The following is a 21,885-nucleotide window of genomic DNA, read 5'->3' as shown; positions in this document are numbered from 1 at the left end:
ACAGTGTTTCAACAAAAGCTCCTATCACACTTATGTAAAAGACTACATGAAGAACACCAGGTAGTTTTTAGGCAGTTAAGAACATAGTCATTTTCTACCCATAATAGTGTTTCAACAAGAGATCCAATGATATGTATGTAAGGACTACATGAGTGATGCTATAAGCACAATGGAGTTTCAGACAAGCCCAAGACCCCTCCCTAGAGTTTACAGAGAGAGATTAAGAACACTTCTTACTACATTTATCTGAAACACTAATTGAAATCTGCTTTAAGCACATTGCAAATTCAGGCTTTTGTGATCACGGCCATTGGAACAATGTCTAAGTGATCCCTTGACACCCTTAAAAACTTTAGTTTTAAGCGGTAAAGCATAAGACACTTCCATTTTATGTATACAGAGAAGTTTAGGAAGACTTGCTACTGCATGAACTTAAAAGCTAATGCAATCCTCATTGCACACACAGCTTTTTCAGGCAGTGAAGCACACAGACATTTCCTACTTCTTATACAGAATTATGTAAGCACCCTAAACAATGGTAAAATCAAAGAAGCTGACTCAAAGATGCTTTAGGTAGTGTTGTTTCTAGCAGTTAAGTATATGGCTTTTCTGTATTGCTAACATATTTATATTGCACAGAAACAAGCACAGAGAGTTAGAGAAAGTGAGAAGGCAGAGATATTTATCCCAAATGAAAGAACAGGACAAGGCTATAGCAGATACATATATTGGATGTGAATCAAACATACATAACCCCCAAAAGGGAAAGGCAGTGAGAGACAAATCAAGAAATAGACTCTAAATTATACTGAACACACTAATGGTTACCAGAGGGGGAGAGATGGTGGGATGGCTTAAATAGTTGTTGGAGAGTAAGTAGTGCACTTGTCGTGATGAGCACTGGACGGTGTATATGGAATTGTTGAGTCACTCTATTGTACACTTGAAACTAATAGAACACTGTATTTTAACTAAATGGAATTGAAGGAATAATACAAAAATGAAAAAAAAAAAGACTTTAAAGAGGTAAAAGAAAGCCTCTTGAAGCACAGTGTGGTTTTAGGCAGTGAGGCACATGGCCATTCCTATTGCCAATATACAGTGTTTCAACAAAAGTTCTGATGAGACGTATGTGAAAAGCTATATGTAAGACACTTTCAGAAGTAAGTAGTTTTATACAGGCAGTAGGCCCTTCCCTGTTTGTATACACAGGAGTTAAGAGCACTTCTTCCTACATTGAACTAAAATGCAAACTGCATTTAAGCACATGGCACATTCAGGGAGTTAAGGCCATGTCCATTCTCTAGTGCTTTAAGCACTTTTTTTTCGGTGTAAGAGGCTTATGCAAGGCACTTGAAACACAACCTTTAATTTTAGGAAGATAAACACATGGCCATTACCCTCTTGCAAATATGGAGTATTTAAACAAATGGTCCTATTACCTGTGCATGAAATGCTACATGAAAGACCTTTGAAGAACACTGTAGTTTTAAGCAGTTAAACACTTGGCTATTTCTTATTCCTCATATAGTGTTTGCATGAGTTTATTTGCATATGTTGAAAGTCATCAGTCAGTCTTGCAAAACGGTAGTTCGAAGCCGTTAGTGTGTTTATACAAAATAATTTAAGAACACTTGTTACTTCCTATATTTAAAAAATATTTGGGGATTTTGCTCAGTGCATGACTGTTTCAGGCAGCTAAGCACCTGCACATTCCCTAGAGATTATTTAGAATAATTCAAGCACACTTCTCATTGGATGACTCTAAGAAGCTAACGCAAATATGCCTTAAGCCACAATGGCATTTGTGGCAATAAAGTGTATGGCCAATCCCTTTTCATAATAGAGATTTTAAACAAACTACCCAACTAGATGCGTTAAAAACCAAAGGAAGACTATGAAGCACAGAGTAGTTATGCAGTCAGATAAAAGTCCCTTCCATAGCTTTTATACAGAGAAGTTTAACACTTGTAATTCAGTGTATGTAAAAGGAATTTGAAATCCTCATTTAGAACACAACTATTTCAGTCAGTTCAGCACCTGGGCTTATACAGATGGGTGCTTATACAGTGCTTATACAGATGGCTGTAAGCTCACTTCTTACTGGATGTTTATGAGAAGCTAATTCACAAATGCTTTCAGAAAAGCGCTTTTCTGGGAGTCAAGAGTATGGACATTCCCTTATATGAATAGAGAGTGTTTAAACAAAACTTTCTACTAGATATACACTGAAAGCTACATGAAGAATGTATTACCACAGTGTACTTTTAGGCACCTAATTCTAGGCCATTTCCTAGTGCTTCTCAAGGGCTAAAAACACTTCTGACTACATATCCCCAAGGAGCTTTCTAAAACCCTCTTTGAGCAAAGGGTACTTTTCAGCAGTAAAGCACAAGTGTGGACACAGAAATGTGGGGAAAGTGTTACTCTATTGTGTATGAAGGACAAGAATGTCATTTGAAGCACAGTGATGCTTTGGACACTTAAGCACAGGGCCTTTCCTTATGGCTAATATAGAATATTTTTTAAAGTTTTATTTAAACTCCAGTTAGCTAAAATACAGTGTAATGTTGGTTTCAGGTGTAGAATTCAGTAATTCCACCCTTACATACAATGCCCGGTGCACATCACAAAGTGCACTCTTTAATCTCCATCCCCTATAGAACCCAATTCCGCCACCCATCTCCCCTCTGGTAACCATCAGTTTGTTCTCTGTAGTTAAGAGTATGTTTCTTGGTTTACTGGTCTCCTTTTCCCCCATGATAATTTCTGTGGAAACACAAACATGAGCAATCCTGTTATTTGAGAGAGGGTCTCACTCATTGTCCTAATGCAGTTGAGTTTTCTGTGGGTAATATAGCATTGCCCTGATCTTTCTAGTATGTTCTCAGGTGTTCACTGGGCTGAGTGAAATCAGAGCCCTTAAACAAGACAGTGTTGTTGGTAAAGTCAATTGTGGCTGGTATAAGTGGTAGGTGAGAAGAGAGCATTTTTTATTATGCAGAGGGAATCTGTGCAAGTCTCCATGGTATCAGCTGACATTGGTAGGTAGCCCCTAAGGATAAGCAGGTGTTGGTTCAGTCAGGCAGCGAGAGATGAGTGAAGGGCAAAGGGAAGCAGGGGGACACAGGAGCAAACACAAGGCTCCCACATACCATCTGACCTATTATTATCTTCCTACCTTTGAGCAAACGTCCAGTTAGTTAACTCAAGGAACATATACTCTGCACCTACTATATGATTCATACTGCTAGAAAATTTATGAGGACTATTTGAAATTCTTTTGTGTTTTTTTTTTTTGAAATTCTTTATAAATGTCTTAAAAAGGTAAATGAGGGAAGAAGGGAATTTTAATGGCTTTTACCCAGATAAAAAGCATGTGAGTGTGTGTGTGTGTGTGTGCGTGTGTGTGGACTTGGGGAAGAAAATGAAAAGGAACTTACAAACACATTAAGAAAGTGTAATTATGGGGTGCGTGGGTGGCTCACTCGGTTAAGTGTCTGACTTCAGCTCAGGTCGTGATCTCACGGTTCATGAGTTGGAGCCCTGCCTTGGGCTCTGTGCTGACAGCTCAGAGCCTGGAGCTGGCTTCAGATTCTGTGTCTCCCTTTCTCTCTCCTCCCCTGTTTGCACCCTGTCCATCTCTCTCTCCCTCTCTCTCTGTCTCTCTCTCCTAAATAAATAAACATTAAAGAAAGTGTAATTATCTCAGTGGCTCAGTGGAGAAACATTCAAAGGACAATAATGAAGAACAGGCCACGTTCCTGCTTTGGGGGATCAGTCACAATGAAGCAGAGGTCTTGCTTATGTGCTGCTATGAGTATCGGTGATAAATGAAGACCCTTCCCGCGGTTCAGGCACAGCCAACTGGCTGCACCCAGGGCCGCGGCGCGGGGGAGGGGCCCCCCGGGAGGCGCGCGTGGGACAAGAAGGGTGCCGAGGCCAGACCCGAGCGCGGCGAGCAGAGGTGCTGGCTCCCCCTGGGTTCCGCGGCTTGGGCCCCCGCCCCACCGCCCACCGGAGCCCCCTCCCCTCCGTTCGCTGCGCCGCGCTGGGCCTGGGGGGTGCGTCTGAGCTGAGTAGTCTCCCTGGCATCCCGCCCCCATCTCCCTGTCTCCATGTCCCCAACCCCCTGGCCCATATCTCCTGCTCCCGCCCCTAAGGTCACGCTCATGGAGGGAGGGGGCTGTGGGAGCCCTGACGGCGTGGGGGGGAGGGGTTGCGCTGGAAGCGAGGAGATGGAGGCGAAAGGCCAGGAGTGCGGGGATGGAGGGGCTGTGGCGCGGGTCCCCAGTGACGTCAGGGTTAACTCACTCATCTCCAGCCTGGTCTCAGCAGCGGAGGCAGCGGCGGCGGCGTTGGCTCCGCGGCCACCGGGGCCCCAGGCTGGGAGATGCTGGCTTCCGCCGCAGCCTCTCGCCCCATCCCGGGATCCGGTGGCGGCTGCAGTGGGCTCCCAGCTTAGCGGGCGTTGCGGCCCCGGTCCCGGTCCCTATCCCCGCCTCACGCCCCCACCTCCACCCCTTCCCACGGTCCGGGAACAGCCGCCTGGCTGCACCCCGGGCCGCGGCGCGGGGTAGGGGTCCCCCGGGAGGCGCTGTGGGGCGAGAAGTGTGCTGGGGTCCGGCTTGGGCCCCCGCCCCACCCCCCACCGGAGTCCCCTCCCCTCCGTTCGTTGCTTTGCGCTGGGCCTGGGGGGAGCGTCGGAGCTGTGGGTACCCTTGACAGTCAGGCCTCTGTGCGCTTGCGCAGTGATTGCCTCTTCTGAAGTGCGCAAGCGCGCTTGTGTTTGGCGGTATTGCTTGCCTCCGGTTACTGAGAAGTGGCAGACACCCAAACACAGATCCTCACTGCTGGGGTGTTGTGGCCAGGCGGGTTTGGCCTATCTCCGGAGCTAGTGCTGGGCTCGGGAGGTAGTGGAAAGGGAGGGCGGGGTGAAGTCTCTGTGGAGCCCGCAGGCTTCGCAATGAAGAGGGTTTGGGGGTTCGGGAGGGAGAAGGGCGTGTCGCCCTTGGGCTTCGCTTCTGGCTTGCAGAGGCAGGGCAGGGGCGTTGGGCAGAAGAATAATAGAATTGACAACTTGCTGCTGGGTTACCACATCCGAGACAGAGATCTCAGAAAGATCCACAAGGCTGCCTGCGTGGGCAACGTAGTGCAAGTGCACCAGATTCTGTTCTTGGGGGAAAATGGCGTGGATGATAGAGACAAGATGAACAGGTAATAGGGGCTTGGAGGCTGGCAGGGAGGAGGCGGGACGGACCTGGGAGAAAAGCACACCTGGCCTAGCTCTGCCTGTGCGTCCGAGCCCTCCCTCGGGGATCTGGGTTCTCTTCCCTCCTGAGGTCCTGCTGCCCCTCGGTCGTGGGAACCCTACGTGGTCTAGCACCCAGGCCGACAGCGTGAGCGGCAAAAACAAAATCTTCAGCTGCCCTGGCACGTACACGTTAATTCCTGAATAGACCACTTGATTCTCAAGTTTGACGTGATTTACCCAAATTTCAATAGTAATACACACAAAATTAAGTGTTGACAACATGTTGTTTTTAATGGACTCATTTTCATACCATAATGTCATACATAGAAAAGTGCGTAATGGGAGAAATAATTCCTGTAATCAACTTCTGGGCTAGAAATTCTTGGGACAGAATCCAGTATCCAGTTTATGTCTGTGTACACTTAGGTATGTGTGCTATTTACTGAGGGACCTTGGAAGGACATTTTGAAGTGGAAGATGGCTCTGAATAAGAGGACTCCTTTTTCTCAAAATGTGTACCCTTCCTGTATCTGTCAGTTTTAGATAAAGCAAATGAAAGCATCCTGGTTTTAAGAATTTTGAGCTACACATGCTCTTCTTGTGATGTCATTAAGGAAATTTTTGGACTCACTGTCTTGTACATCTGAAACTGATAGAACACTGTATGTTAATGAACTGGAATTAACCTAAGAACTTATGTTTTTATATAGGAGGTAGATTTTCCCTCCCAGATATCAAAATGTACCTTAAATTTCCACAAATTATTCATTTACAAACAGCTGAAAAGACAGATAAAGGAGTGGTACAGAGTAGAACATGACCAACGCTCAAATATACATAAGACTTTAGAATTTGATACTGGTGACCTTTCATATTAGTAGGAAAAGGTGAATTATTCGTAAGTAGTGGAGGAGCAGCCGATTTGGAGAAAACTTGTTAGACTTTTATCTCCCTAAAGTAAGTTCCAGATGGGATATAAATTTAAAAATTATAATATGCAAAATAAGAAAAGTAACAGAAAAAACCCCCACAAATGCCTATTTACCCATCTTAAGAATGACTTGAAAAGCAAGACTTTTGGGGGTGCCTGGGTGGCTCAGTCAGTTAAGCCTCTGACTCTTGATTTCGGCTCAGGTCATAATCTCAGGGGTTCGTGGGTTCAAGCCCTTCCCCAGGCTCCCTGCTGTCCATGTGGAGCATGCTTAGGATTCTGTCTTGTCTCTCTCTCTCTCTCTCTCTCTCTCTCTTTCTCTCTCTTTCTCTCTCTCAAAAAAAATTGGGGCCCCTCAGTGGCTCAGTAGGTTAAGCGGTCTGACTTTGGCCCATGTCGTGATCCTATGCTTTGTGGGTTCGAGCCCCGCTTCAGGCTCTGTGCTGACCGCTCAGATTCTGTGTCTCCCTCTCTCTCTGCCCCTCCCTTGCTTGCACGCTGTGTCTCTGTCTCCCAAAAATAAACAAATATTAAAAAAATTTTAAATCAAGAATTCTGGAGATTGGTTTAGCAACATAAAAACCTAAAAGCCTCTATCAGAAAATAATATTATTAAAATAAAAGACAATGCACTTGCAAATATTTACAACATATTTGTATCAGACAACAAAGCATATCTTCGTTTTACAGGGAAGTCTTTGAAATCAAAACAAACAAAAATCTGTAATTTGAAATCGTGCAAAGTACTTCTTTGCACATTTACAAGGGACCAGTGGACATAGGGAAATATAGTGTCCCTGGGAAAAAAGAAATTTAAGTTAAAAAGGGAGTGAAATACGTTTTCCATCTACAACCTTTGTGAAAATAGAGTGATGGGGCTTATACTGCCACTTAAAGTTTAAGTTGTTTTCGACTTTCCAATAGACAATTTGGTGTAAGTACCACATTTAAAAAATATGTATTCCTTTTACCCATCAATTTTATTTCTACTAAAATATCTTTAGGAAATCACTAGGGATAAATAACATACATTTTGTTTTTCTCAGCACTATTTAAAATAGCAATGTATTAAGAAGAACTCATATAATGGCTTTTATAAGTAATTGGCATTACATCCATAAGATGGATATGTGATCATTGAAGGTGGCATAGATAATAGACATACACAGAGATGCAGAGCTGTGCTTTAGTTGATCATTGAGAACAAAAATCAGTGTGATCATAGGTACACACAAGCCGACTACGGTTTTATGTTAAGCCCAAAAATGCACAAAATGTGATGACATTTGTGATTTATGAGCCTTTGTATTTACATGCATTTTTCTTTTCCTTCAAAGAAAATCTGTGCTTTCTACAGGAAAAGGTGTATAAAGGTCCTATTAAAAGTTTATTATCAGCAGAAAGGTTTATTGTCGTTGAAGTAATCCTGGAGAAGAGCAAGAATATGAATCTTATATACATAAAAATAATTTCTCACTTTGTGTTAAAAATATTTTGGGATGTAAAATAAGAAAAATGAGTTAATTAAAATGTTTTTTGAGGATTGGCATATCTGGACAACTTTTGGCTCTTCAGAAGTAAAGGGAGAATTTTTATTTGCACTTGTAGATTTTATTATGCATATATTAAGCATATACATATGTTTTCTGTTATAGGTAGCTTTATTACATGTAATAGGTAAATGATTTATATTAATCATGAAAGTAAAATATATTAGTTGTGTGCTTATGAAAAAATAAGACCTAGCAAATATAAGTGATTATTTACTGTTTCAGAAGTATGCTTTCCTTTATATACCTTTTCTTTAAAACTATTGAACTCTCCAACTGTATTTATCCACTCTTTCCATCCATTTATTTATCAACTAGAACCTGCACATATATTATATAGTGGACATACTCTACCCAATATCCTTTTGTTCTCAAAGACTTCATTTTGCACAGTATGAGCAGGATGAGAAATTTTATTGATTTATTTTCTAAAGATTTTATTTTTTAAGTTTATTTATTTATTTTTTGAGAGGGGTGGGGTGGGGGTGTGGGTGGGGGGAATGGAGGGACAGAGAGAGAATGCCAAGCAGACCCCGTGCTGAAAGCAGGAACTTTTCCAATACACTTTTCAAAGAGTCCCAGCACGGGGCTTGAGCCAGTGAACATGAGATCGTGACTTGAGCCCAAATTAAGAGCTGCACGCTTAACAGACTGAGCCACCCAGGTGCCCCAGCTTTTATCTTGTTTACTTTATGTTTTAAGTGTTGTTTATTGTTGAGGGTGAAAGCATGAGCAGGGGGAGGGGGACAGGGAGAGGAGGGACAGAGCATCGAAAGCAGGCTCTGCACCAGATTTTATTTTTAAGTAATCTCTACACCCATCGTGGGGCAAATTTACAACCCTGAGATCAAGGTCCTATGCTCTACTGACTGAACCGGCAAGGCACCCCTAAGATGAGAAATTTTACATTGAAGTATTAGGACTTAATCTCAATGGAAGTTTTCCTCCTTCCTTTCAAAGTTTCTGAAGATAGGAAATTGTAAAAGATAATCTTTACCTGCCCTTTTGAAATTTATGAGAGGAGTAAGTACTAATATTGATCATTGGAAATACTTGATTTTCGTACAATCTGTAGACCTCAATATTTAATAAAATGAGCTGTTCCTGGTCATTGGAATCCTGAGTTTCCTTTGGCTTAAACTTTCTTGAGAGGCAAAGTAAGAAGTCCTTAAAAATGTTTTCCTTTTGTTAATTTAGTCCTCTTTTCCTATAATGCTTTTCAGAACTAAAATTTATGTAAATGCCAATCATATGACTAGAACTGCAATAGACCTATTGTATATACCATCATTTCACATAATGGAAGGCACCAAGATTCTATGGTGTCCCACTATTTTATGTACCAATAAATTTTTTTTTAAAGTCCTGCCAGTTACATTTGTAAGACATTTTGAGTTATAAATTGCATTCCAATGTCAGAGATATTAAAATGTGACAAAATGAGCATCTTAGAATCATTGGTTGCAGTATTCTTGCTAATCCTTAAAATGTGTCTGCAAAGTAGGTATAACTGTATCAAGGTACCTAATTGAAGTGTTGTCTATTTAAAGCGGTAGTAATGGTAAAAATTATATTATCCAACAACTATTGAGATGTTGTTTGTGCTAGGAAGTGTTCTAAATACTTGCATAGATCCTCATTTAAGCATCACAAAGAGGTCTTGTGAGATAACTACTATGTATTTTATTTCATTTCATTTCATTTCATTTTGTTATTATTTTTTTTTTTATTTTTTATTTTTGTAATCTCTACATCTACTGTAGGGCTTCAAACTCACGACCCTGAGATCAAGAGTTACATGCTCTTCAGACTGAGCTAGCCAGGGGACCCGAGACAACTACTATTTTTATCCCCTTTTGTTGAGGACATTGAGGATAAGTCTAAGCAATAACTAGTGAGTGGCAGAGTTAAACTAGGATTGAAACCCAAGTGGAGCTGAATCCCGAGGTCATGCTCTTTCTCTTCAAACAGGCTGCTCTTTTATTAGTGTGAGGAGTCATCACTACTAAATATTGTACTTTCTCCAGAGGAAAACTGAATCTTTGTTTTGGAGGCATAGGAATAACATGCTACTTAATGTTTACAATTTCCTGAATTAACTGCATGTTTTGAGAGAGTGCACTATCATTTCCTAAAAAGTCCTCTCACTTTTTTAGGACTGCTCTCCATTTGGCCTGTGCCAATGGCCATCCAGAAGTGGTGACCCTCCTAGTAGAGAGGAAATGCCATCTTAACCTCTGTGATCATGAAAACAGGATAGCTCTCATGAAGGTGTGTAGTAGCAGCTATGTCTGCCTGAGATGGATTTGATGTCATTACTTAGAATGAAATGAACTTATTGCCTTGAAACAAAACGAATCGGTGAAACCTGTGGCATGCTTACTTTAAATTCTCAGAATTTACACTCTGTTTCTTGGCATATCACTGACAGGCCGTACAGTGCCAAGAAGAGAAATGTGTAAACCTACTATTGGAAAATGGTGCCGATCCAAATATTAGGGATGTGAGTGGCAACACTGCTCTCCACTATGCGGCCTTTGGTGATAATATATCCATAATAGAGAAGCTGCTGCTATACAATGCGATTACTGAAGAAAGAAATAAGGTAAAGAACTAATTTATACATTATTTGAAATTTTATATATATACATGAATATTTTAGCCTCAAAATGTTTTATTTCACACACACACACACACACACACACTCACTCACTGAATTCTATCCATCAGGCCCTGTCATCATGGAAATAACTCCAATGCCAAGTCAGGGAGATCTAGAAAAAGGTAGTGCCCACAGAAAGGGCAAAGTTGTATCTCCCAGCCACCCTTCCACCCCAGCAAGAAAATGTTTCCATTAGTGCCTATAAGTGGATGGTAGTCTCAGAGCCCATAAAGGACTAAAGGTCTAGTGAGGGGAGTGAGTTGATGATGGAGGCTGGGTGCTATGCAGGGGCTTAGGCAAGGGGTGCTGCTGGGGATAGGTGGGAGGAGGAATGGAGACCCAGACCCAGCAGGGAGAGCTTGGATGTGTGCATGCGGGAGGAGAAAGCAGCAGGTTGTAGATGCTGGGCACTGCAGGCCCCGGTGCTCTGAAGATGAGGGCATTGGGGTCAGGTCATGTCTTGACATCCAGCAAAGGCATCTACTTGTGTTGGTAGCCACTTGGCCAACCATGTACCATGTTGGGGTGTCCCACTTCAGAGAGTAGCTCCCGCTCAACCTTGTGTAGCTCCTCAGCAGGGTTGTAGCTGTACATGGGGAGTAGATGATGGCCACACTTGCTGGCCCACCTGCCTTTTCTTTGACATGCATTACCTCTCACTGCTGAAGCCCCTAAAGGAACACCCTTGGTTGACATAGGTTGGGTCAATTTTATGTATTTGGAAGCTCAAGTATTCCCTGAATGAAAATATTTGGAAACAACTTATTTATCTAAGATTTCTTCTTTCTTTCTTTCGTTTCTTTCTTTCTTTCTTTTGTTTTTTCTTTCTTTCTTTCTTCCTTCTTATTATTTTTTATTTATTTTTGAGAGAGAGAGAGACAGAGACAGAGACAGAACAAGAGTGGGAGAGGGGCAGAGAGAGAGAAGGAGACACAGAATCTGAAGCAAGCTCCAGGCTCCCAGCTGTCAGCACAGAGCCCAATGCAGGGCGTGAACTCATGAGCCATGAGATCAAGACCTGAGTCGAAGTTGGATGCTCTACCAACTGAGCCACCTAGGCACCCCTAAGATTTCATTTTAAATAAGGATACTTCTAAAGAAACATTAGAGAATACTGCTTTGGTTTATGTATTTATGGCAAATATTTATGAAAACAATATATTTGTTAAAGGTAAAACTTATTTTGTTTCCAAATATTTTTTCCCATCCAATTTTTTTTATTAGTGAAAAACAACACAGGAAAGCAAAATTTGCCCTCGGCTTTGTCTTAAAACTCAAAGAAAACAAATGTATTTTACAATAAAAAATGTTGCTGCTGTTGACAAGTTCACATTTGATAAAAAAGTGATTTATAAAAATGGGATTTATCTTTTATTGGCCAAGGCTTAAGAGGAAAAAGGGGAAAGGAGGGAGCAGTCCGAACTACGTGGGCCAATTTGGAAATTTGGCAAATGAGAGAAAATAACAAGAAGAGGCTGTTTGTTTTATTATTTTTTTCCATTCAGTTTATATGTTTAGTCAAGGAGTCTTCAATTTTCAAGGGGAATAATTGTTACTTAGGGAAAGAGTGAGTTGTAAACCTGCCTAGAGACCAAGTGTAGGAGGACTCAGAGGAAATCAGATTGGCAGTGAACAGGTGGTTGATGAAGTGGGCAAGGAGAGGAAAGAACAAATAATTAACTGTCATATAATCCTATTCTGGCAGAAACAGCCACTTAGATAAGAGTCTAAACTCCGTTCTGAAATCTAGAATATCTTGATAGGAAGTAAGAAGCTTAAAAGTAATGAAATCAAGCTGCATTTTGACTTTACATTTAGTCCCTGTTCTACCTCTGCTCAGGGAAATTAAATGCAGTTTTGAAGTCATTCTTTTGGCTAAATCTTCAAATGATAGAGGGAGTTGGCCACATAGATGAGACTGATGTGATTGTCTGCTGCACCAGCTCTCAGCTAGAATCGTGGTGGTGAATCCCAGTGCCCTGGGGAAGTTTCAATTTTTTTTTACAAGCCTAAACTCTTCCCTGAAGAGTTTGAGTAAATCTAGTAACATGTATACATAGACATGGATATTTAGAAATATTTTTTTTTGAGACTGTGCTACAACTCTTGCTTAAGAACTACTGGGGTGTGTGGGTGGCTCAGTCGGTTAAGCGTCTGACTTCAGGCTCAGGTCATCATCTCACGGTTCACAAGTTCTAGCCCCGTGTTGGGCTCTGTGCTGACAGCTTAGACAGAGCCTGGAGCCTGCTTCATATTCTGTAGTCTCCCTCTCTTTTTGCCCCTCCCCTGCTCGTGCTCTTTCTCTCTCTTTCACAAATAAGTGGACATTTAAAAAAGAAAAAAAAAAGCTAACTACTGAAGGGAGGGGTACCCGGGTTGTTCGGTTGATTAAGCGTCCGACTTCCACTCAGGTTGTGATCTCATGGTTTGTGAGTTCGAACCCCACATTGGGCTCTGCACTGATGGTGCAGAGACACATGAGAGTCTCTCTCCCTGCCCCTCCCCCACTCGCTCACGCTTGCTCTCTCTTTCTCTCTCTCTCTCTCTCTCTCCTATTCATAGCCATTTGGTTATTACAAGCAGTGTTTTCCTGATTGCAATAGGAGAAAATCTTGAATCTTTTTTATTAGTTGAAGCTATGTGACAGACTGTCTTATGATGTCTGTTAAGTTCATATAGCCCTGGCATAATCCAAATGGTAGTTTTAAACATGGAAATGTAGTTAGTGACAATACAGTTGGGAATTGTTTTAATAATTTAGTTTCAGCATAGTTGTGAACTAATTGGTCTATTTGATTAGCAGTCAGGGAGAATTAAACACAGAAAGATTGCAGTTTTAATAAGCGTTGGGAAAAATCTTAAAGTGGGTGTTACGAGTCTTTTTGTTGTGATTCTTTTAGACAGAGAGAGTGCGAGTGGGGGAGAAGGGCAGAGGGAGAGAGGGAGAACCTCAAGAAGGCTCCAAGCTCAGTGCCAAGCCTGATGCAGGACTCAGTCCCACAACCCTGGGATCATGACCTGAGCTGAAGTCAAGCGTCAGATACTCAACTGACTAAGCCACCTAGGCTCCCCTCTTATGAGTCTTAATAGCAATTTTTATTACCTGTTGGGGCCTAAGTGTTTGGTAAAACGTGATACTCATACTTCAGGAAAGATTTACATACAAATATTTGCTTTATGCACAACCAAAATACCCGTGGGCTATTGACTAAATTTGGCCCCTGGATGTGTTTAGTTTCCTCCATAAATTGAATCAACGTTAAAAATTATGACACTCATGCAGAAATCTGGATTTCAGACTTTTCGTACAGAATCATACCTGGTACTTTGAGCCCATACTACTGTTTGGTATGCATTCCAGCGGCTGCCCTTTTTATATGAGGCGTGTGTGTCTCCAGTTTGCTACTGTCCCCACTTAGGCCTTCACTTACTCGAGTCACCTACTTTGCTTCCATAAGCATTACATTTGCAATTACTGTTTTATGATCTATCTATACATATACATATACATATATATACACACACACACATATACATATACATAGGTATATACGTATAAACATATATACATATATATGTATATATAAATACATATGTTTAGACTGTGCTAATCAGATCTCTTTTGGGACACAAAGAAACCTTGGTAATTTTTTTTTTTAAGTTAATTTTGAGAAAGAGAGAGAGAGAATCCCTAGGAGGCACTGGGTTTGAACTCATGAATCATGAGACCATGACTTGAGCCAAAGTCAAGAGTCAGATGCTTAACTGACTGAGCTACCCAGGCACCTCTGTTTTATGGTCTATTTTGATAAAGATTCAAGGTTTTCAAGGCAATCCATATTGATTTAAAATATATATTTTGTATTTTATGTTAATGTCTTCGGAATAGGATTGAATTTTCCAAGTTCGACTTTCTAAGTTGTTTTTGTATTGTATTTATTTTTTTAATGTTTATTGATTTTTGAAGGAGAGAGAGCACGTGCATGAGTGGGGGAGGGGCAGAGAGAAAAGGAGACACAGAATCCCAAGCAGGCTCCAGGCTGAGCTGTCAGCATAGAGCCCAATGCAGGGCTTGAACTCACAAACCATGACATCATGACCTGAACCGAAGTCGGCCTTTTAACTGACTGAGCCACCCAGGTGCCCTGTAAGTTAGTTTGAAAAGAAGACACTTTTTCCTTCTGTGTACTATAAATCATCGTATTCCTGGGGCACCTGGGTGGCTCAGTCGGTTGAGCGTCTGACTTCGGCTCAGGTCATGATCTTGCGGTCTGTGAGTTCGAGCCCCGTGTGGGGCTCTGTGCTGACAGCTCAGAGCCTGTAGCCTGCTTTGGGTTCTGTGTCTCCCTCTCTCTCTGCCCCTTGCCCGCTCATGCTCTGTCTCTCTCTCTCTGTCAAAAATAAATAAACTTTAAAAGAAACAAAATTTGAATAATCGTATTCCTATTGGAATATTTGCAAACCGTATTACGTTAATCATGGTTACAGTTGAATAGGTTATGCCTATTGCAGACAATATTCTCTTTCTCGTCAGCATTGTTCCCTAAAAATGCAAATAATGTAGTCACTTTCATTATGCTAAAAATGATCTGTAGAAACCAGTGTTTGAATTTTTATTGATAAACCATTATATTTTTATTTCCGATTTATATTTTGCCTAAAATATAAAGTAAGTAGCTATTCCAGTGGAAACTGGAATGCAACTAGAATACAAACAGATTTTTTTAGAAGTAGATATGCATTAGGGTCCCAGGATTATTATAATTGAGAATAAAATTTCATATTGAGCTTCCTAACAGTTAAGATAAAACTTTAGCATTTTATCATAGGAGAAAGGCCATGGGCTATTTAATATTAAGGAATCAAAGTTCATCTGAAGCTTATCTCTTGGAGTTCTGAGCTCATCTCCTTAGTGACCCATTTGGAGCAGGAATGCCTTATGTTGACATCTCGGATGTCAGTGGATCCTGATACCACTGACAGAAGACAAGCAAGTTTGTATAACTTTGGAAAAAGCTTCACCTTTATCGGAAAGCTCTCCAAACTATATCCCTGAAACTCTGATTCCTCAAATGTGAATGTTTGCCACAAAAAGGATTGTCAAATGGGGATTGAGCAGATTTAAATGGATTTCTGTAATGCCAGACATATAATGCAGTTTTATAATATTTCTCAAACATAGGTGATCATGAAATCTTTCCATTGGGACATAGTACTTACCTTCTGGCAAAGTATGTATTCTTTGGAAGATAATTTAAGAAACACTACTCCAGAGATCATCATTTAGGTTATTAATTCAGTAAAAGTACGTAAAGCATTTACTGCTGCGTTTTGGAGTTTGGAGATATAGAGATAAGAAATAGCCCCTGCTCTCAAGAAGCTCTTGGTTTAGACAGGGAACAATAACTACAGTATACCATCATAAGTAATGTGATACAGGCAACGATCTTGGAACCAGTCAGTGTTTGAAGTGAATTTGGGAGAATGACTGCATATAATCTGTTGAAGAAGGTGGAGGAGGGCTATTTTATCAAAAACAATTTTTAATGTGTATTTCTTTTTGAGAGAGAGAGAGAGAGAGAGAGCGAGGGGAGAGAGAGAGAGAGAGTGAGACACAGAATCTGGAACAGGCTCCAGGCCGTGCGCTGTCAGCATAGAGCACAATGCAGGGATCGAACTCACAAACCCTGAGGTCATGACCTGAGCTGCAGTTGGTCACCTAACCAACTGAGCCACCCAGGTGCCCCAGTGGAGGAGGGCTATTTTAAAGAGGAGCAGCAGCAGGTGAAAGCACAGGGGTGGGAAGGAAGAGGCCATTTTTTATTTACTTTTTGTATTATATGTTTAAGTTTAGAGGATCTTTTGTATGTTTTAAAATTCCGTATGGAAAGGTTTAATTTTGTAAATTCTAAATTGTTTTTGCTCTTTTACAGGATAACTTCACACCACTTCTAGTTGCTGTAAATGAAAACAAACAGCAAGTAGTGGAAGTTTTAGTAGAAAAGGCAGCAAATATACATGCAGAGGATAAATCAAAAAGGTGCAGTAGTTTTCTTTTAAACCTTAGTATGGTTCTAGAGTGGTAATAATTATTCAAGTCAGGAAGATTAACTTCAGAAGAAGAAGATTAATTTATAATTATATAGTGAAAACTGTCAACACATCACCAGTTAGGCAGAAAGCAATTTTTCTGACTGGGCCACATGAAGAACAGGGTATAGCAGAATTCATATTCCTTGATGATGTTGACTCGTGTCATTTGCAGTGTTTATTTTTAAGTAGGTTCCATGCTCGGCGTGGAGTCCAACGCTGGGCCTGAACTCATGACTCTGAGATCAAGACCCGAGCTGAGGTCAAGAGTCTGATGCTTAACCAACTGAGTCACCCAGTTGCTCCTGCAATGGTTTTTATTTGTTTGTTTTTTCTGCACATGATTTTGTGTTAACTAAAGGGATTTCATACCAGTTTTATAAAGGGTGGACTCTCAGCTCTTAATTTACTTTATGACACAATATTGGCCTTCTTAACCCTTTTATGATATTTTTTTATACTTCTACTTCATAGAGGCACCTGGGTGGCTCAGTTGGTTAAGCAACCGACTTTGGCTCAGGTGATCATCTCATGGTTTGTGGATTGAACCCCACATAAGGCTCTGTGCTGACAGTGCAGAACCTGCTCGGATTCTCAAACTCTCTCTCTCTCTCTCTCTCTTTCTCTGTCTCTCTCTCTCTCTCTGTCTCTGCCCCTTGCCCACACTCTCGGGTGCACTGTCTCTCTTTCTCAAAATAAATCGTAAGTAAACTTAAAAAAGAAATTCTACTTCATATACATTTTTCCTTCAAAGATGTAAATTGGGGTGCCTGGGTGGCTCAGTTGGTTAAGTCTATGACTTTGGCTGTGGTCATGATGTCACGGTTCGTGGGTTCGAGCCCCACGTTGGGCTCTGTGCTGACAGCTCAGAGCCTGGAGTTGCTTTGGATTCTGTGTATCCCTCTCTCTCTCCCTCTCCCTTGCTTGAGCTCTGTCTCTCAAAAGCAAATAAATGTTAAAAAAAAGATGCATATTAAACATAAATAGGAGTTGTTTTGTCTTTTGGATGACACTTTTCTTTAAATTGCTTTTTTTTCTTTTTTGAGGAATACTGATGTCGTTAGGTGATCTCTAAGTGATGATTAATTACTATTACCAGGTCTCATCAGGTTTTACCCTTTTTCATGTCCAGTATATGTATTTTTGATTTTATTTTTAATTGGTAGGAGTAGAAAGATGAAAGATAACTTTAACTGAATAGACTTTTCCTTTAACGAGGATAAGTTATAGATGGGTGATAAAGAAGGAAGAGATGTGCTTTAGATTCACACAAGACTAGGTTGATTCATAGCTAGGTGTTGTGACCTTGGGAGCATTACGTATCATCCCTAAATATGTTTCCTGATATGAAAAGGAGGATGATAATATATCCTGCAAGGGTGGTTGTGCGTAAATAATATTTTATATACATAGCATTTAATTTAGTGCCTACCATATGCTTATTAGCATCGTTAACTATAATTATGCCTATTTTGTTAGCATTCGCATTAAAATATTATCATTTTCAGCCTGCAGATAGTTTCTATACTTACTTGACCTCTCTAGATGCCTTTGAAGTGCACTGTATCAGATTAAGGAAGACATGGGGAATTCTTTTTTAAAATCTTTACCTATTCAGATAAGTGACCTCAGCATAGTTTCTTGTTTATCAAAGGACTTTAAATTAGCGACTCTATAATACGTTACCCAAGTGGGACAAGAAGCTTCCTTTTTGTTCCTTCATTTTAGTCTTGGAGATCATTTACAAATATGAACACTGAAACATGTAAATGGTCGATTCTGAACACATAGGCAAGATATTAACCTGATAACGTATATCAAATTAGCTGTTTAAATAACTCTAAATTCCTAAGAGTGAAGTTATCTCTGTTATAACAGCCTTCGTGCTTGCTGTAAATTATGACTCAACAAATTTAGTCAGGCTACTTCTTCAGCAAGGTATTGAACCCTTTCCTCAAGATGTATATGGATGCACTGCAGATGAATATGCTTATATTAAGGGTTTTAATCTGTAAGTGTTTGTATTAAAATGCTAGTTATTACTAAACTGAGGTTTAAAATAATTTAACTGTTAACTTCGTATGTAACAGATGGGATTTCGTAGTTGGGTCAGGCAGTTTTGGAATGGCAGTCGATTAGTCCACAACATGAGCCAGAAATCAAGCAAAGGACTAGACTAGTTGGAAGTAGGAATATGTGCAGAATTCTTTATCTCAGGACTTTTGAGACCTTTATCCTCCAGGATCCTAACCCTATGCATTTCATTTCAGGTATAACCCCTTTCCATGGGGCACAAATAATGTTACATCTCTGTGTTTTCGAACTAGTAACTTGGGTCTTGAAATGTTCAGTTTTGTAGAAGACCCTATACTTTCCTTTGAGGGCTAACTCCTGTACTCTGTCCCTTGAATTTTCCAAGAACCTAAGGAGCACCCTAAGACCAAAGAGACAGTCCTCTTTCACAAGTCATTTGGAGGGGACAAAAGGACATCCTGATCATTCTATGGTTTCCTTTGATTCTGTTTCTGCGACATTGCTGTTGAAACTGGTGCTGCAGTCTGGTCGTGATTGACCTTTGCTCCCAGGATTCCCTGGCTGATCCAGATTTTTCAGTCTTCATGGTGATCCACACTTAGATTTCAAAGTTTCAAAGTTTCTTTTGTTCACTGCACATGCACATATGCTCAGCAGCTATCCCAAAGCACCAGCATCCTGTTGGGGCAGCTGGGCCTCCTGGCTTTCGCCATACACCCCTGTCCCTCCACGCTCAGAGACCTTATGTGGAACCCATATCTTAGCCTAGACTTTCCTTATGAGTTACTCTTTGAGGATCTTGTTTGTCTTTTTTTGGCCAGATGTTAGTTGGTACCATTCTAAGCTGTCAGAGAGGTTCAAATGATGCTGCAGGAAGAGATCGGACTTCCCTTTCTCCTTTGTTAGTAGATCTGTACCCCTGCCTTTTTTTTTAAGTAGGCTCCATGCCCAGCGTGGAGTCCACCATGGGGCTCGAGCTCACGAGACTGAGATCAAGACCCAAGCTGAGATCAAGAGTTGGATGCCCAACGGACTGAGCCACCCAGGTGCCCCTGGACCACCGCTTTAAATTCTGTGGAGCATCTTTTCTGAGGTCATGGAAGGTCTCATATTGCCCTTCCCAGAGTAATGAGCATCACCTAAGAGGCCATGGCCTGAGAGGCCATGTTTTGGGTATAATATCTCATTAAATCCTTTTATCAACCTTGTAAACTAAGGCAGTAATTTCCCTTGTTTTATAGAGGAGGATTTTGAGCCAAAGAGAAGTGGCTTCTCCAAGAACAAATAGCTATAGGTTATAGAGCTAGGACTTCTGAGTTCCAAACACTTTCCATTCTGGCAAGTGAATTCTAATTATTCTCATTACTATTTGATGTGTATTTACTTTTGATAGAGGGAGACGGAGTACGAGCTGGGGTGGGGGTGGTTGCAGAGAGAGAGGGAGACACAGAATCCGAAGCCAGCTCCAGGCTCTGCGCTATCAGCACAGAGCCCGACGTGGGGCTCAAAGCCATAAACCGTGAGATCATGACCTGAGCTAAAGTTGGGCGCTTACCTACCCAGGTGCCCTGGGCAAGCTAGTTCTAATTTACTAAGCTAGAATGCCCTCAATTCATGACTGGTTCATCTTCCTGTTTTTTTCTTCTTTAAGTACAGACTTAATGAAAAGCTTCTAGAACATACAAATTTGAAGTATATGGGGTAATTCAAGTTTTGATATTTGCTCTGATATTATTTGAAATACTCTAAGAATTTGATGTATTTGGTAAATGTTTTTCATATGAGCATTAAATAGTAATATTATTTATGACCCTTTTTTATACATAGCAGTTACAAAATAATTTGCCACCATAAAGAAGAAATCATGCTTAAAAATTCTTTGCAAAATAGCAATCCAGGTAAGACTTTACATAGTGAATTGCTCTTGGTGGTCCTAACATAGGTAAAGTCAGAGTAAGGGTGTTTTGATAATGAAAGAACAATGAAGAAAAGAACACCAATGTGTAAATTGCATGTGTATTTTCTTTCTTAATTTCTTTCTTTAGAGTGTAATGATCAGAATGATTTAAGAAGTTAACTTTAGGTAATTGAAAATATGAGGCAGTATTATCTGAAAAGAAATTCATTATTTTAGTCATGACCCCTAAAATACCATGTGACATCTTTGTGTAATAAATACGAAAATGCTTTGTTAACTGTTTATTTAATTTTGAGAGAGAAAGTGAGATAGAGAGAAAGAGAGAGAGAGAGTCAGCAGGAGAGGGACAGAGGGAGGTAGACAGAGTATCCAAAACAGCTCCACCACTGACAGCAGAGACCCCAAAGTGAGGCTCGAACTCGTGAGCTGCGAAATCATGACCTGAGCCAAGGTCAGATGCTTCACCAACTGAGCCATCCAGGTGCCCAGAGGAAAAAAGATTTTTAAGTTAGTATGTTTTATGTTTCCTCCATAAACATATTATACCAAATTGCACTTGCTATAAAAATGGATCTTTTATAAAATGTTTACAAATGGATTATATTTAGTAAATATTGTTACCTAGTGATTTGTCTCATTAAAAAATGAACCAGCCCTAAAACTGGGAATTCTACAGTACTTTCCTGGTACCATAAACAAATGGCAAAAAATAAGAACTGCAAAACTTAGCTAGTGTGCAGCAATGCCAATGAGATTGTTTTTTACAGATAGCTGCCAGTAGTACTGAAGAAGAGCAATGCCTTTTTGAGAGGCGTAGGTTATTTCACATATTGTATCAACAAGGTCTCACCATTATCAACTTCACTCCTCATAAATCAAAACAGAAAGAGAGGGGCGCTTGGGTGGCTGTGTCGGTTAAGTGTCCAACTCTTGACTTCATCTCAGGTCATCATCATCTCACAGTTGGTGAGTTGGAGTCCTGTGTGAGACTTCTCTGTTGGGCTCTGCTGACAGCTCAGAGCCTGTGTGGCATTTTCCCTTTTCCTTCTCTCTCTTCCCCTCCCCTGTACATGCATGCTCTGTCTCTCTCCAAATAAATAAACATTTAAAAATAACAAGAAATTCAGAATGAGATATGTTGATTTCATTAGAACAATGTTTTCTTCTGTTTCTTGGAGAACTGTCATGACACTATAATTTTGTTAGAATAAGATAGTCTGTTGCCATTAGTCAAAATTTTATATTCATAAGTATTCAAATAGGGCAACTTGGGCTCCATAAATTATAACAGCACAAAGATGTTTCACAATCACAAAAAAGAGCTACTGTTGCTCCCTAGTTGTGGCACCTAGTGCACTGTACAATCTGAAAAGTAGGAAGAAAGCTTTAACTTGGTAGACTGTTACCAAAGACCTTCTGTAGGCTAGTTTTGGAAGTTACAGGAAA

At 40.6% G+C, this 21,885-nt stretch overlaps 1 protein-coding gene across 1 annotated transcript in view; it reads left to right on the top strand.

The window, feature by feature from the left end:
* Nucleotides 1-4,966: 4,966 nt before the first annotated feature.
* The window catches only part of LOC102965978 (ankyrin repeat domain-containing protein 26-like), a 105,775-nt gene continuing 88,856 nt past the window's right edge, over nt 4,967-21,885 (top strand). Inside the window, exons 1-5 of the mRNA XM_042977124.1 lie at nt 4,967-5,217; nt 9,892-10,006; nt 10,167-10,340; nt 16,331-16,437; nt 20,349-20,419. Coding sequence (XP_042833058.1) covers nt 4,967-5,217; nt 9,892-10,006; nt 10,167-10,340; nt 16,331-16,437; nt 20,349-20,419 — 718 coding nt within the window. The remainder of the gene's footprint in view (nt 5,218-9,891; nt 10,007-10,166; nt 10,341-16,330; nt 16,438-20,348; nt 20,420-21,885) is intronic.

The sequence above is a fragment of the Panthera tigris genome (assembly GCF_018350195.1).
Source record: "Panthera tigris isolate Pti1 chromosome D3 unlocalized genomic scaffold, P.tigris_Pti1_mat1.1 chrD3_random_Un_scaffold_66, whole genome shotgun sequence".
NCBI lineage: Eukaryota > Metazoa > Chordata > Mammalia > Carnivora > Felidae > Panthera > Panthera tigris.
The sequence above is the reverse complement of the archived record's forward strand: the minus strand, read 5'-3'. Positions and strand labels throughout refer to the sequence as shown.